The 14,659-nt window shown below is 40.3% G+C and overlaps 1 protein-coding gene across 5 annotated transcripts in view; it reads right to left on the bottom strand.

The window, feature by feature from the left end:
- The window catches only part of FAM19A5 (family with sequence similarity 19 member A5, C-C motif chemokine like), a 421,841-nt gene that overhangs the window by 305,599 nt on the left and 101,583 nt on the right, over window positions 1-14,659 (bottom strand). For 2 of the 5 annotated variants that reach the window (XR_005841187.2, XM_025153804.3), the window contains exon 1: window positions 13,669-13,884. The exons of the other annotated variants lie outside the window; for them this stretch is intronic. Coding sequence is in view for 1 of the 2 variants with exons in the window: in XM_025153804.3 (XP_025009572.1) it covers window positions 13,669-13,759 (91 nt within the window). In the remaining variant the exon portion in view is untranslated. Of the gene's footprint in view, window positions 1-13,668; window positions 13,885-14,659 lie in introns of those variants that run through there. 5 annotated transcript variants of the gene reach the window in all.

Here is a 14,659-nt window from a genome sequence, read left to right as displayed (position 1 = left end):
GTGATAATCTTCACGCTAAAACAGTTCAGATGTACCATAACTCAAAAGGCCACTGGTCATCAGCAGCAGAGTGGGATCCAACACCACAATATTGAGAAAGCATTACATGATGACTGGGGCAAACATTATTATCTCTTACATATTTTTAAACATATATGAAAATACACAAATATAGATAAATGTAATTAAAAACAAAATGTAGAACTGAAAATAAAAACTCAGTGCTTCCTTATGCATGAGTTATGAAGTAGATTAACTAGTTAAACAACTGATGTTGCAGATTGTTCCATGAAAGTAACTTGCTTGGTTTGGCTGCACACTGAGCTAGAAGGCCACCAAAGCAGTCTGTGGCACTCCATTTATGATACCTATAGTGAACAGTACTAAAAAAATGCAAAAGGGATCTCATTACAAAATATATCTTTTGGTCTGCTTATCAAAGCTCTGAATTATACAGAAAATATTACATAAGATATTCCATGCAGGATATATTCTTTAATTTGTATATACTATGTTCTAGAAATAATAATTATTAAACAGATTTAAAAATAAGTATATAAGAAAAAATACAATATACTGTCTCAAAAATTTACAACTCCTCAATATTAAATACACAGTTTCTAAACAAAACCAGCTGTGACAAATCTCACAAAACACCTATGTACTCTACCAATGTTTAAGTAAAAAAAAAATAGTAAACAACATTTACCTTAGAAACAATGTAATTGGAAAGATGATTAGAAAAGTTTTGGTTTGCATAATTTATCAATGTTTTGCACAAATCTGAACTATTTAAGGCCAAATTCACATATGCCCAGATTTAGGCTCCTTGATATTCACAAAACCGGAGAAATGTGTCATGCAAATAAGTTTCCTAAGTCTAATACATCAGATCTAGAAAATTTTTACAACCTACATGTTACTATGGCAACTTTTTGTTTTTCAAAATGTAAATTAACAGTGAGGCTACATTACAAACTATTCATTTCCATTGTGCTTGTACATAATCTTTCCTTGCATATGGATTGAAAAAAAGATCTTTTGATTTTATACGCTACAGTCTGTAATAAAAGATGACGTTACATTAAGAAGAGGTCATGATTAAATCACAGTTGGTAAACACACCTCTGCTTAACCTTGACCACTTGTAAACCATAAACAAACCCAGGAGAAAGCAATCAAACAAATGAGTAGTTCTATGTCAAAGGTTTCTCTGTTTGGCTTTTATAATTGTAAACTATTAGAAAATTAAAGTATGCTGCAAATTGCAGTCCTTTTGATGCTGTACTTACTGTTAATTCCATTAAAACTGTACTGCGTTTTTTTTTTTCTCTTTTTTGTTTAAAAAAAAAAATGGAGAGGAAAATATGAGTGCTTTGTTTTCTTACAAAGAAAGTTGTGTTTTGACATACCACTCTATTATAGGATGGCTTCACTGAATTCAGGAACCTGACTATACCATTACAGTGTACAGGAACTATAGGAGCCCAGAGATAGATCTGACATTTTCAGCATCACCTCAGAAAGCAATAGCATTAGAATGAATCAGAAAGACAAGCTACTCCCTTTAATTTGACTTTCATCATTTGTCAGCTGAAAGAGGGAGCTTTGCAAATCTCATCCACTTCTGAACTGAAAGTCATTTTCAAACTACTCATTAAAATACCTGTAACAAATAGAGAATCTACATTCATTCCAGATCCATAATACAAATTATTAGATATGCATTATTTATGTGGACTGAGTTTAATATTAAGAATTATTATCAATCTAATGTGGTTTAGCTCTCATCATAACAGAGCCTGCCAAACTGAAGAAAACTTTAAAGAGCAAGACAATAAAAAAATGCATATAAAAATAGATGATCTTGACCATATACAGACTTGAGTCTCCCCTCCCCACTGTGGGCATTTGTTCTTGTTTCCTAAGGGACCAGTCACCCTTAAGTTTGCAATTCTGAGTCATCTAGTGAAAAATTTCCATGCAATACAGGAAAGGTAATTACAAAAAGGGCATTGATTCCTCATTCACCTTAGCTCTCTGTTAGAATGTATTCTGAAACAACTAAAACAGAACACTGTTAATACCCCAGTTTCCTGATGCCCACTGTACAACTGGCCATATTCTAACCTAAAAATCATACTGGAGGAATTCTATACTGGGAAGAGGGACAGTAAAGGCTGTGCAAGCATATAGACAAAACTAGAAACGAAACTGTCTCTCAACGAGCCTAGAATTTAAGAGAAAATCTGTGATATTTGAGGATCATAACAGATCCAATAACCATCTCCTTCTTCCCCAGTGTTCCCACACAAGCTTGCAGAATGAAGCTATGGTTGTTTGGCATAGCACACAGGACAGAAGGCAGGAGCGTGCTGTAAGTGGACAAGGACTCCTGAAGAAATTAAGCAATTCTAGCTGTCAAGAAGCATTAATACGACCATAAATACCAGAAGGAAGAGTGTAAGCAGGAATAAACCAGGCTCTTTTCAGTGGTCCCCACTAAAAGGACAAGAGAGAATGCACACAAGCTTCAATACAGGAGATTTCATCTGAACAAGAAGAATTTCTGTGCTGTGCAGGTGATGGACAATGGGCACAGCTTGCCTGGAGGCTGTGGAGTCTCCTCCTTGGATGTCTCCTGAATCACCCGGACACAGCCCTGGGTGTCCCTGCTGGGGCAGAAGTTGGGCCAGGTGACCTGCAGAGGTCCCTTCCCACCCCAGTCAGTCTGTGATTATTTGCTTGTGCCTTATGTACTCATTTATTTAATGTGTGTGCTTCTGTGAACTGTGAGTTTCTCTAGATTTGTCAAGTGTTTGCAGTGGTACGGCTCTGGCTTTAGGTAAGCCACAGTGCATACTAAAACAGAAGTTGATATTATGAGCAGTAATAATTCACTGTATAGGAGTATGCAATCACACATAGTATCCATACCTAACTTTTAGCATCTGTGGAGCCAGAAAAAATGACGTTATTTTTATCAGAAAAAAAATGACAGTGTCATAAGGAGTTGGAGTGCCTCGGTATGGAACAAAGGACTGGAGCAATAAGCCGAACCTGCCTAAGTGAAGTACAAGATTTAATTGGTTGGTTTGGAAAGCTCTTCAGTAACAATTACTTTGCAGTACAAGTTATTTGACTTACAGATTGTACAGATAGGAAATGATGCTTTCCCAAGCCAATGAACCAAGGAAAAAGTGAGCCGAAGAACCATTGAATGCTGCCCAACATTTCTGAAGTGGGCATTAAGAAGCTCACCATCAGCTTGGTGACAAGATTTCATTCCTAGCATAAAATAGCGTATTCATTTTCTCTAACTACATTGCTGCCTTTAGCCTTACAGTTTAGTTTCTGAAGGCTGTTACCAGGGACACTTTTCACTTTAAATTTATTTTAAAAAGAGAAAAAACTTATGTGGTTTGTGAAATGCTTTGGGGCTCAGGAAAGTCCCACACAAAGGAAGAACTGATACAACACAAAGGAAAATGGGACATATATGGAAAAAACGGACAAGAATGGAAAGTTGAAAAGTTTCAGTCAAACGGAGCTATTAAAATGTAATACAAAGAAAGAAGTAACACACAGCAAATGAGTTTTATCTTTAAAAATTTTACTCAAAGTCTCACCAGCATCCATTATAATTCTACAACAGTTAAGGCAGCATCTAGTACAGTTTGTATACCTTTTTGACCAAGTATACAAAAATGCTTACAGCAGTTATGAGATCTTCTCACAATAAATGAAGCTGAAGAGTCTACTTCATCTACTGATATGTATTCAGAAAAACAAAAGCAAAAGTAAGAATGAAAGAGAAACCCAGAAGCATATCCCCCCTTTTTTTTTTTTTAATGACTAAATGACTAAATAATACTTTTAAAGCATTAACAGATAATGGAAACTGCCAATGCACAGGAAAAGGAAGCATCTCACAATCATTTTAGTTTAATCTCAATTAGTTCATAGCCGTAAGCAAGGTGATACTCAAGCGGTGACCATTTCAAATAACTGTTTGATTCTCTTGAGGCTAAAAGTATTCCCAGATCCATCATGCACAGCTCTAAAACATGCACAACACTGAATAATGGAGCAGTGCTGTGTTTCTTTTTTTCCTTAAAGCCTTAAATTTGTATTGAAAGAATTATGCAGAAAACCATGTAATTCAATATAATAAAAGCTGTAGTAAAGTACAAAAGATACCATAAAACATCACTGTCATGATTAATTAGCACTCACTACACAGCCACATAAAATGTGGGTGCTTTCTGACAAACTACTGTAAAGGGGTAAAGAAATGTTTACTTTCATTGCAGAAACTTATAAAAGATTTCCTATATCCTGTCTTTAAGTAAATATTAATGCTGCTCAGGGAAGAAACACCTGGTATTCAGCAATCCTACACCTCCAAGCAGAACTCTGCAGTGTGTAACTGTTCCAGAGGCATGAACAAATTCCAGATAAGACGTGCTCCAAGTACAAGCTGTAGTGTGTGACACCAACAACAGACTATGTCTAGGTTTCCCTATTTCTATTTAACAAGTGGCCTCTGTTTTCCTCCACATCTTCTGTCGGCACAGTTTGCTGCTTTTCATTTTGAAATTGGATTTAAAACCACGCAGAAATAAAAATTGGATGGCATTGCATCAAGGTGGAACAAATTCTCAGCTATAAAACACCATTTTTCAACAGTCACCACAGTCAGCTGTGCATTTTCATCAGCGATGAGAAAGAGCCTGCATACTATGCTCGTAAAAATCTGCATCAGCAGAAGCGACCCACTGTTTCACAGCTAACACAGCAGCTTAATTGATAGGAAAATATTGCCCACACAGTTCATCTTTTATTGGCCCAAAAAGACGAAAATCAGAAAGCACCAAAACTGAACTAAATGGTGGGTGTGATAGGACAGTCTAGCCAAGATTGGCAGTGTGCTCCATGGTCTTCATACTGGTATGGAGCCTGGCAATACTGTGTTGCAAGGGAAAGGTTTTCTTCTTCTCTGGCCTGACTCTGGAAGTTTGAGCCTTCAATTTAGTCAGTGTTGCGATGTAGCAGTCAGAGTTGATGAGTTCCAGGAAAACCAGAAATACCTTTCACCCCTTTCCTACCATAAAAGACAGTGCACATAACTTCACCCACTAAGGGCTGTGTCTTGAACTTTTTCTTTGATGGGGAATTCACACGTTGCCACTCCACAGACTGATGTTTTCACTCCAGCTCGTAGTGATAACACTACATCTCATTACTGGTAATGATGCACTCCAGGAAACTGTCAGTTTCAGCCTAGTATTGGTTCAATAGGTCCTGACAATCTTGCATATGGTGTTCTTCTGTTCCTGTATGAGCATTCGTGGGACCCATCTGACACAAAATATGCAATGACATTCCAAGGTTGACATTCCAACACCTTACTGTGCCAACACCTACTGCTGGGTCTCCACAAACATGCAGCAAGCATCAAAGAATGTCAACAGGTGCAATTTTTTCAGCATGGAGGAATTCAGTTACTTACCTTTGCTTCATATGCACTTCCATATCAGACATCAATATGTCAGACTGTCCCTGTGCTACCATCTGTCACACATCAAGAAAATGTAATGGAATATTGGTGGGAAGGTTCAGCCTCTTCTGCCATAATATCAACATCTGCCTCTGATGTCATGGGTCAAAATAATAAAATAGGAGGCATTACTTCTGGAGCACTCCTCATTCTAATCTCACTGCTCTTTGTATATGAAGAATGAACAGAGTAAGGCCCTACTTCAGGACAACCTGAAGTCCTGAAATGCTTGCAAAGTAAAAAGCACTTAGAAGATTAACTGTTAGCTACCTCAGTTTATTTTCTGACATGTCCCAGAAGTCTAACATAAATCATGAGATTTTCTGTTTTTTCTTTTCCAATTACATCTGCAACTCAGAAAGTGGTATGATTTAGCTAATAAAATACTCAAACCACTGGGGTTTTTCATGAGATTTCATATACTGCTTTATCCTTTGAATTCTTTCAGATCCCAGTGTATCTTCTCATAAGCCTTCACTTCAGCAGTTAACAGAAAACTGCCCTAAAGTCAGCTGCTTCCTAAAGCCCTTTCAGCTTTCTAAATACATTTTAGGTAAGGTAGCATTTTGGAGGATAAGGCTTGAAGGGGCTTCAAGAGGTCACCTAGTCCACCTGCCCACTTCAACTTGATGATGCCATTCCTAACACATGACCTTTTGACCTGAAAGTAAAATTCTCCTGTTTCACAGCTTCCCAAGGAAATCTATTACAGTCCTCATCCGTCCTTGCCATCAGTAATTCTTCCCTGATGTTCAGTACAAATTTCCTTTGCTACACTTTTTCCTGGTATTGAGCTTAAATCTCCCTCAATTCAGCTTGTGCCTACTGCTTCTTACCATCTTCTCGTTTTACAGAAAGAACAGTTTGTTACTCCTAAGGCAGGATTTTATCCATTGAAAACTCCTACCAACACAGCAGTCTCTTCTCTACACTTAATAACTCCAATCTCTTCATTACTCCTTTCTAGGTCAGATCTTCTATCGCTGCATTTCTTCCCCTTGTTCTCCTGTGTATCCACCTAATTTGGCCTATATCTCTCTTCATGTATGATTGTGGTTAAGCATCTACACTTCGGAATACAATATGGCCTTGTAGCATGGTAGAAAGAAACTGAGATCCAAAATATACTGGTTTATTGTAAAACCAATTTTTCACCTGACAAATTAACAGTCTTCTACATTCCTCCTTACGGTCAAAAATAAAGAGCTCACACAAAAACACACATTAGCATGGCATCTGCTTTTAGAATATATTTCAATAGGTATTGATCCATTACATTATTTTCCTGATTATTTATATGTTAATTTGTTGTTTGGACATATTTCAAACATGTTACTCATAGCTTTTCACAAGACTAACGACAATTAGTAGGAAGATCTATTGTTCTGACTAGCATTTCTCATGAACGTGTGTAGTGCCAAAGGTAAAACATAATGAATAGGTAGTTTCATTACACTGTGTTGGTTTTCCAGAGCACACATAATAAGCACATTTGGGCAAATAATCGGATTTTCCTATTAAACAGAATCCTTTCTCACTAGAGGTTTAAAGTAGCAAGAAGATATAATTTCTGAGCAAAATAAATATCCACTAAAATCCTGACAATGGATGTAACAGATACCTGGCCTGGACTTATAGGAACGTGCACTGGAGCTGAACAGTCATACATAGGTGAGCCACTGATTCCGAGACAGACATCTACATACCACCAAAAACCAAACACTGTTGTTATCACTGGGACAAAAGCTTGTGTTGCTCATTTTCTTCATATGATTATATTAAAAAAGTTTTGATATATAAGAGAAAAGAGGATTTTTACTTATATTTTTATTAGTGAACTTATGTTAAAGATATTTATAGTTTTCTTTTTTTTATCAATACTATATTGAACTCTTGATTTCTAAATACCTGCTTTTTTTTTTTTCAGTGCTCCTGTTTAAATTCAGTTAAAGAAATCTCATTGTGTATGTCTTGTTTTTATTCCAGCTTCATTTTTGATGCAGTAAAGATCAAATGTGTATGTCCACTCAGAAATAAGAAAGAGTACTCAACAGATCTAACAGGTACACACTTTTGTATGATGTGAATCACATCAGTCTATGGTGCCACCTTTCATAATAGGTAGCGCTAGTAAATACTGAGAAAGGTCAGCAATTCCTCACTTGTGCTCTTGGGGCACGAAAACAGGCAGACAAAAAGACTACTGAAAATCTGTTACTAATTCCTTTTGTCAGATTACTCAGTCAGGAATAGAAGGGGTTTTATACCATCTATGGTGCACTGTAAAGACAAATGCATCTGTAATTTTCATCACTCAAAACCGAAGACTATTCCAAAGCTACCTTGTATGAACAGAAAAACTACCAGATTCCTCCTCTTGGTATCTCCTGGCACAGCCAGATGCCAGACAGAAACACCTCTCTGATCTCCCTGGAAAGGAAACTTTTGAGAATTCTGTCTGCATGGCTTCCTTTTACTGCTATACTTCTCTATCCTAAAATAAGTAAGTAAGAAAATGAACGAATAAATAAATAATGAAAATGCCAAAACTTTTCAAATACAAGTTCTTTCCTTGCACAGCACTTACTCAAGTTCATGGTTTTTTAACAGTCAAATCTGTTTCCTTGAATGAGAAGGCAAACCCTCCACTTCAGCATCCTGCAACCCTCTCCGGTCTGACGTGCTGCTCTGACAATCTCACTCCTATCTGCCTCTTTGCAGACTAGTAAAAAATGACAAATAGGAGAAAATAACTATACTACAGTTTCCTAAAAGAAACCGAATATGAAAAAGCAGAAACATTTGTATCCGTGACAAACAGTCCTCAACTCAGATCTACTATATATAGGTAACATATGCAGCACATCTGGTATGCAAGGTCCCTTACTGTTTTGAGACACAAATTGAGCATAAAAGGGCAAATGGAAAAACAAAACAAAACAAAAACAAAAACAAAAAACCTCTAAGATAAATGCAAACTTTTTCCCTACATTCTTAAGGGCAATTCTCTTTCTCATTTTAATTGTCTCAAGTCATTTTTTGGGATGAATTTAATATGAAAGAAAAACAAATCTTAAGGGGAATATTACCTCTCCTAATAAATCACATTCAAATTCTTTCAGTAGAAACTGCAGGATTCTCAAAAAGTTTCAGAAGACTTTGGAAGACAAGCCCTCTCCTCAAATGTTTTATTCAGCAGTCTGCATTAGTCCTAGCAACTACACAAAGCTGTGAGGTTACAGGAACAGAAAGCTCTGAAGAAATAATCCCATCAATAAAGGTTTTTGAATGTTAGCAGAGGGGTAGCAGAGTTGTTTGGGGTTACTAAATGGAATAATATCAACTGGATATTTCCAGTTGCAAAATGTACACCCTAAAAACACATAAAAATGTATAAAATATTCCCATAGTTTTACAGCAGGTTAGCATATTACAATCTGCAAAAAGTGTCAGATTAAAGATATTAATGTTAAGTATAAACCTTAACCAAGTTATCATATGAAATGTGCTTTTTAGAACTAAGCACTGAAGCATTTTTGCTGTTGTGACACTAATTCCTCTAAATATTCCTGGCAGAAAAGTGTCAGTCTGAGTGTACCCAACAACTGCAAACTTCTGCCTAGGGCAGGAAAAAAAAAAAAAAAAAAAAAAAAACCTATTAAAGATGTGCTAAACAAGTACACTATTCATATATACGAACGTATGCTAAATTTGCACAGGTCACACTAAAATTCTGGTTTCTAACTATAATCATCAGTTTATAACAGAAGTATCAGAATACTCCTGCCTCTACTCAACTATTTTACGTGGCTTGCTCCAGAGCTTCTACCCAGTAAATTAAGAACGCAGTTTTGAGACTTCAATGCTCCAATCCTTTCTATTTTGAGTCTTGGGACTGAACCCATGTTCATGTTTAGTCCCACTCACATGCTCAAATCTCATAAATGATTCAAAATATTAATTTGCCCTTGATAGACGAGGTGTTCTAGGTTCTTAATTAACAACCACAGAATAAAAAAAAAGGGTTGAAGTATATAATAGGCTGCAATGCACCCTGGATGCAGTATATTCATGCCCTTCCGAAGTTTACCTCCTTCCAGCACTGTTTTCCATGGTATTCAAAGACATATTTAGAAAGTGTAAACCTTTACCTTTCCCCATCACTGCTGTGCCTGAATGGTTAAATGTTCTCCAAGGTGAAAAGGGTATGTGTCTGGGGGCACAGGAGTGCCCACAATTAGTGTGCATAGCACCAACTCAGTTTTTTCCCAGCTCTCTTTGAAAGAGAGTTATAGATTATAAATAATTTAAAACCAGACTTGGGTAGTGAAAGTAACTCCTTACTTGTAACTGTCAGTGGTGTACGCAAAAAAAAGTTGCGGATATTTCAGTTCTCCAGACCTCTTCACAGTGACTGGGGTTGACTGGGGTGCGCTAAACTGCTTTGCAGGAAGATCAGACTGGCTTGGGACTGCAATTACGAATCACAATGCCCTTTTCTGGGTTCACAGCTCTATTCATCTTATAGAAACACTGAAGGACAGATTGGACAGAGGGGAGCGGATTACCCACAGGATGACCTGTATTTCCACACAAAAGCCTAAGTGTGGAAAAAAATGGCACCCTATGTCACCCATTCTTCACTTCCTGAAAAAAAAAAAAAAAACATATTCATGAAAATAAACCTTTTAAACAGCTCTTTCCCACTCATCTCAGAACAAGCACTCATTGTCTCTTGCGCAGTTCAAACTGTAGCAATGTAAGGCTGCTACTAAATTGTCTTAACTCAGAAACTTGCCTTAAAATATTTAAGAATTAAGACAGGTCTACTTAGGGGAAAAAAAAAAAAAAGTAAGTTCAGCATAGGAACTAAAAAGAAAAGAAAAAGAAAAGATAACAGCGTGAAAACTCTCAGTAGACCACAGCAACACACAATAACATATCTATGAACATGACTGAAGGAGGATTTGCTTCTGGTAGTAAGTTTTAGTTGGATGTCATCAAAGTTACACACTCTGTAGCCACACAGCACAGCTGAAATTGTCAAAATTTCTTGTGTTAGTAGGTGGCAAGAGTTTAACAGATAGCATCACTAATTCAAAGTGATTAAAGGGAAAATTAATACAGAAAAAAAAAAAGCAAACAGCAATCATTTAGAGATGTAAGATGTGAAGATGATGTCAGTTTTCCATTAAGACTGGCCTCTGGAAAAATACTAAGCTGTAAATACTACAAAACAATCAAAAATGGAGAGAGAGTGCGCATTAATAAATTAAGTCAGACCTTTAATTAATTCTACATGTCATTCTTCTTACATCAAATGTCTTGCAAACAAAAGGAATGTATGCTGTATAAACTTGTACTGTCAAACTGTCTCAGGAGATGCACGCTATCAGCTAATCTGATCGAGCTCGGCAAACGGGTGGCTTACTTGTTTGCTGCTTGGGACCACAGGAAATTATCCTTCTGCACAAGAAACAATCACACGAAAATGTCCAAGTATTTAACTTCAGAATTCGACCGCACAGCTGAGTTGCAAACAATGAGCCCATGTAGTTCATTAGGCTCCGATGGGAAATTACTCTTTTTGCCAGGAAATCAACAGCCTAGCACCATTATGTGTAATGAGACACACCATTTCCAACTTTTCAATAAAATCTGAATGCAAAGGGCTAACTCCAATATCAGAGAATAATTACACATCTTCTGGAGGTAACTGCCATCTCACAAGTTCTTCTTCATACATATCTGCTCAGTAAACCAGTGTGGCAGATTTATGGTTAAATGCTTTGCTGGTCGTTCCCTCACTATGCTTTCCCTTGCTTTCTTACTGCAGGCTTCAAAACAAAACAGTAGAAAATTACATGCTGCTTTTGCTAATTGTTTACAATATTCAGCTTAAGTCTTCTGCTACCTATTCCTCCTCCTACATGCCTGCATTTGAATCCACAGTGGCTAAAACTATCATTTTTATTAGATATTCTGAAAGTTCCTCAGAGAGAAGAATTCAGTTCTATCACCTCAAGTTTCAGCCAATTCCTCTGCACTACTCCATGTCAGGACTGAAACCACGGGGGTGACAACATGCACTGCTGAAGTAATTATACGGAGGGATGGGAACGCTATTGTGCAGATGAGCAGCAGTCAGGAAGGGCTGACAAGCGCCCCCCTCCCTACCCCCCCCCCCCCCCCCCCCCGCCTGTATTTACCATAAGTGCACGGGTCACAGTGTTAAAGAAGAAATAAAGAAATATTTTCTTCACAAATATAGACAGAGTGGTGTAATTCAGTTACCCAACAAGCTCCCCAGCTTCAGCTTTCTCTCTGTGCTCAGAGAGTGAAGAGTGGCTATAAAAGCTGTAGGAGAAGCAATGGAAAATGTGTTGAAGTGCTCGGTGCGTGGCCACACGGCTTCTGCCTTCACATATTAACTTACTAGCAGTTTTCCATCCCACAGTGCAAGAAGAAATACTTTAAGTGATACTAAATGCTTCTTCCATTATGGATTATTCATGGTAACATGGGTCTAAAAATCAAGGAGTGAAAGACATTTAAAGAAAGAAAAGAAAGGAGAAAGAAAGAAGCAGCATCATGCAAATGCTGCCCAAAAAAAAAAAAAAAAAAAAAAAAAAAAAACAGCCTGAAATGTCGGGCTGTATTTCTTCCTGCTGTATCTCTTCAAAATGAGTCACCTGTTTAGACAGAGATATACAAACAGAGCAGTCCGAGCATTTTAAAGGCATGCTCAATAAGTGAATATACAGGAAGCACTGCACCCAACGCAACTAAAGCATGGGCTCCTTTCTTAAAGGAGAAATCTCTGGCACCGTCGATATCTGGATACCGCTTTTTAGACCAAGCAAACTGGGCAAATCCGTGTTTATCCGTCCTAGCAAAGATCAGCACAAAGGCACAGCCCAGCGGTGCGACGCCCCGCGCTGCGGTTCCGCCAGCAGAGGCCCTTCCGTGGGCGCAGGGTGGGCGCTCTGCCCAGCCCAGAGCAAAACTTTGTCCCAGGCACAGAAAAGTTTTTCTCCTCGCTTTGCAGAGCTCCACAGCCAGTCCGGCTGCCTCCTCCAGCAGCCACCACTTCAGCTGCACTACCGTGACAAAAAGGAATACATGGGTCTGCCAAAAACCCCCCACGTTTTTGCGCTGTGCTTCTTAAGGAACACTGGTCCTTCTCATACACCACCCAATATAAATACATCTCTCAGGATTCACACTCGTATCTCAGAGCAGTTTTCTTTGCAGATAAGGAAAGGAATCATTATTACAACATGGAATATATATATATATATATAAAGAGTAATTTCCCGGTGAAGGAAAGAAGATAAGGAAACAAAAGTAGAAACACAGGAGGATCACTCCCTGAGAAAATTCCTCTATCCACTTAATCAAATGTTTTCTTTTCCCATCCAACTCACACAGGAAATAAAGAGAAAAGAAATGTAATATAAAACCCGCCGCCCCATCCGAGCTGTTCTCTCCAATAAATTGCAATCACAGTTTTCCGACCGCAAGGTGGAAAAAACGGAGCCTTGAAAGCATGCAAAGGCCTCTGCTCCTGTTGGGGCAGCGAGGAGAAGGAGGACGCTGCTTGCCCAGGATTTGCTCTGCCCTGCCCTTTCCATAGAACTTTAGTGCCATCTATTGAAAATGTACTGAACAAGGAAGAGGGAAAGGATGCCTATTGATTCGGTATAAAAATAAGACATTTACTTGTTAAGGGGTTTTTGGTTTATTAATACTCCCATGACGACTGCTGTTCGGTGGTCATCTGATAGCAACAAATATTTCCTATGCACCGGACGTACCCCACAGAGCCGTGAGACGTCCGCTAAAACGCAGAATGCAAACATCACACCGATTTTATACATCTATGCATTTACCAAGAACGTAAGTCCAAAGCTCGCTATTTGCTAACGGAACAAACACGAGAAGGCTTTAAGCGGCAAGGAAAAAAAAAAAAAAAAAAAAAAAAAAAAAAAACGGCGTGGAAGCACTGCTGTAAATAGAACATACTGGAAACAGTAAAAATAATTAAGGCACCTCGTACAGACCGTAGTATTAAAGAATAGGGTACGTAGACATGCAGATATAATTACCTTCTTTAAGAAACTGTGAGTGGATGACAAATATAAGAAAACAGCAGATCGCTGCTCCTGCTAGTGCCCATAAAGCTTTCAAGAGCTGCATCTCGGTCTGAAACTCAGTAAATACCCAGAAAGTCACACAATGAATTTCCACAGCGATGCATCAACGCTTCCCTCTGTGCGCCAGGCGCGGCGGCTCCCGGCAGGGACCACACTCCCGAGCAGGGCGGGCGAGCCCGGGGCTGCGGAGGAGGGGCCGGGGCTTCACACCCCGCGCGGGGGCAGCGGCAGCGCCGCGCTCTCCTCGCCGAGGCGGCCGGCGCGGGGCCCCATGAATCAGCGCTCCGTGTCCGCGGGAGCCGCGCCGAGCCGGCGGCGGGGGCAGGGAGGCCGGCAGCACCGGGCAGGTTGCGCAACAGCGCCCGCTGCGCCGCGGGGCCGCCGCCGCCGCCGCCGCCGCCCGCTCAGGGCGCGCCGCCGCCGGGCGGCGCGGGGCGAGTGGGGGCCGGGCCCACCCCGGGGAGGCTCCGCGGGAGCCGCTGCAGCATCGCCGGGCTGCGGGAGCCGCTCGCTGCCTCACTCCTTCGTTCGCTCGTCGGGCCGCCGCTCCACCGCTCGCTGCCACGGCTCGGGGAGGAGGGAGAAAGAGAGAGAGAGAGCGAGCGAGCGAGCGGGGAGGGGAGGGAGCGGAGGGAGGGAGGGATTTCTCTTTACTGCAACTTCTCCCGGCTGGCGGCAATTTGTTGCACCCCCCGCCTCCTCCTCCCCCGGCTCGGAGATCCTCCGTGGCGCGGGGGGACTCGGCTCAGCCCGCCATCCTCGGCGGCGCGGGGACCGCCACCCTCCGCTCGGCTCCGCGCTTCCCGCCTCGGGGACTCCGCGGCCGCTCCGCTTCTTCCCTCGTCCGTCCCTGTCCCGGCGCCGCTACCCGGCGGTGGCACCGTAGAGCGCCCTCCGAGCGCCGGGCTACGGCGGGAGCGAGCTCAGTCTACAGGTTGATGAT

The sequence above is a fragment of the Gallus gallus genome, chromosome 1 (assembly GCF_016699485.2).
Source record: "Gallus gallus isolate bGalGal1 chromosome 1, bGalGal1.mat.broiler.GRCg7b, whole genome shotgun sequence".
Taxonomy (NCBI): Eukaryota; Metazoa; Chordata; class Aves; order Galliformes; family Phasianidae; genus Gallus; species Gallus gallus.
This window is presented reverse-complemented; position numbering and strand designations above follow the sequence as displayed.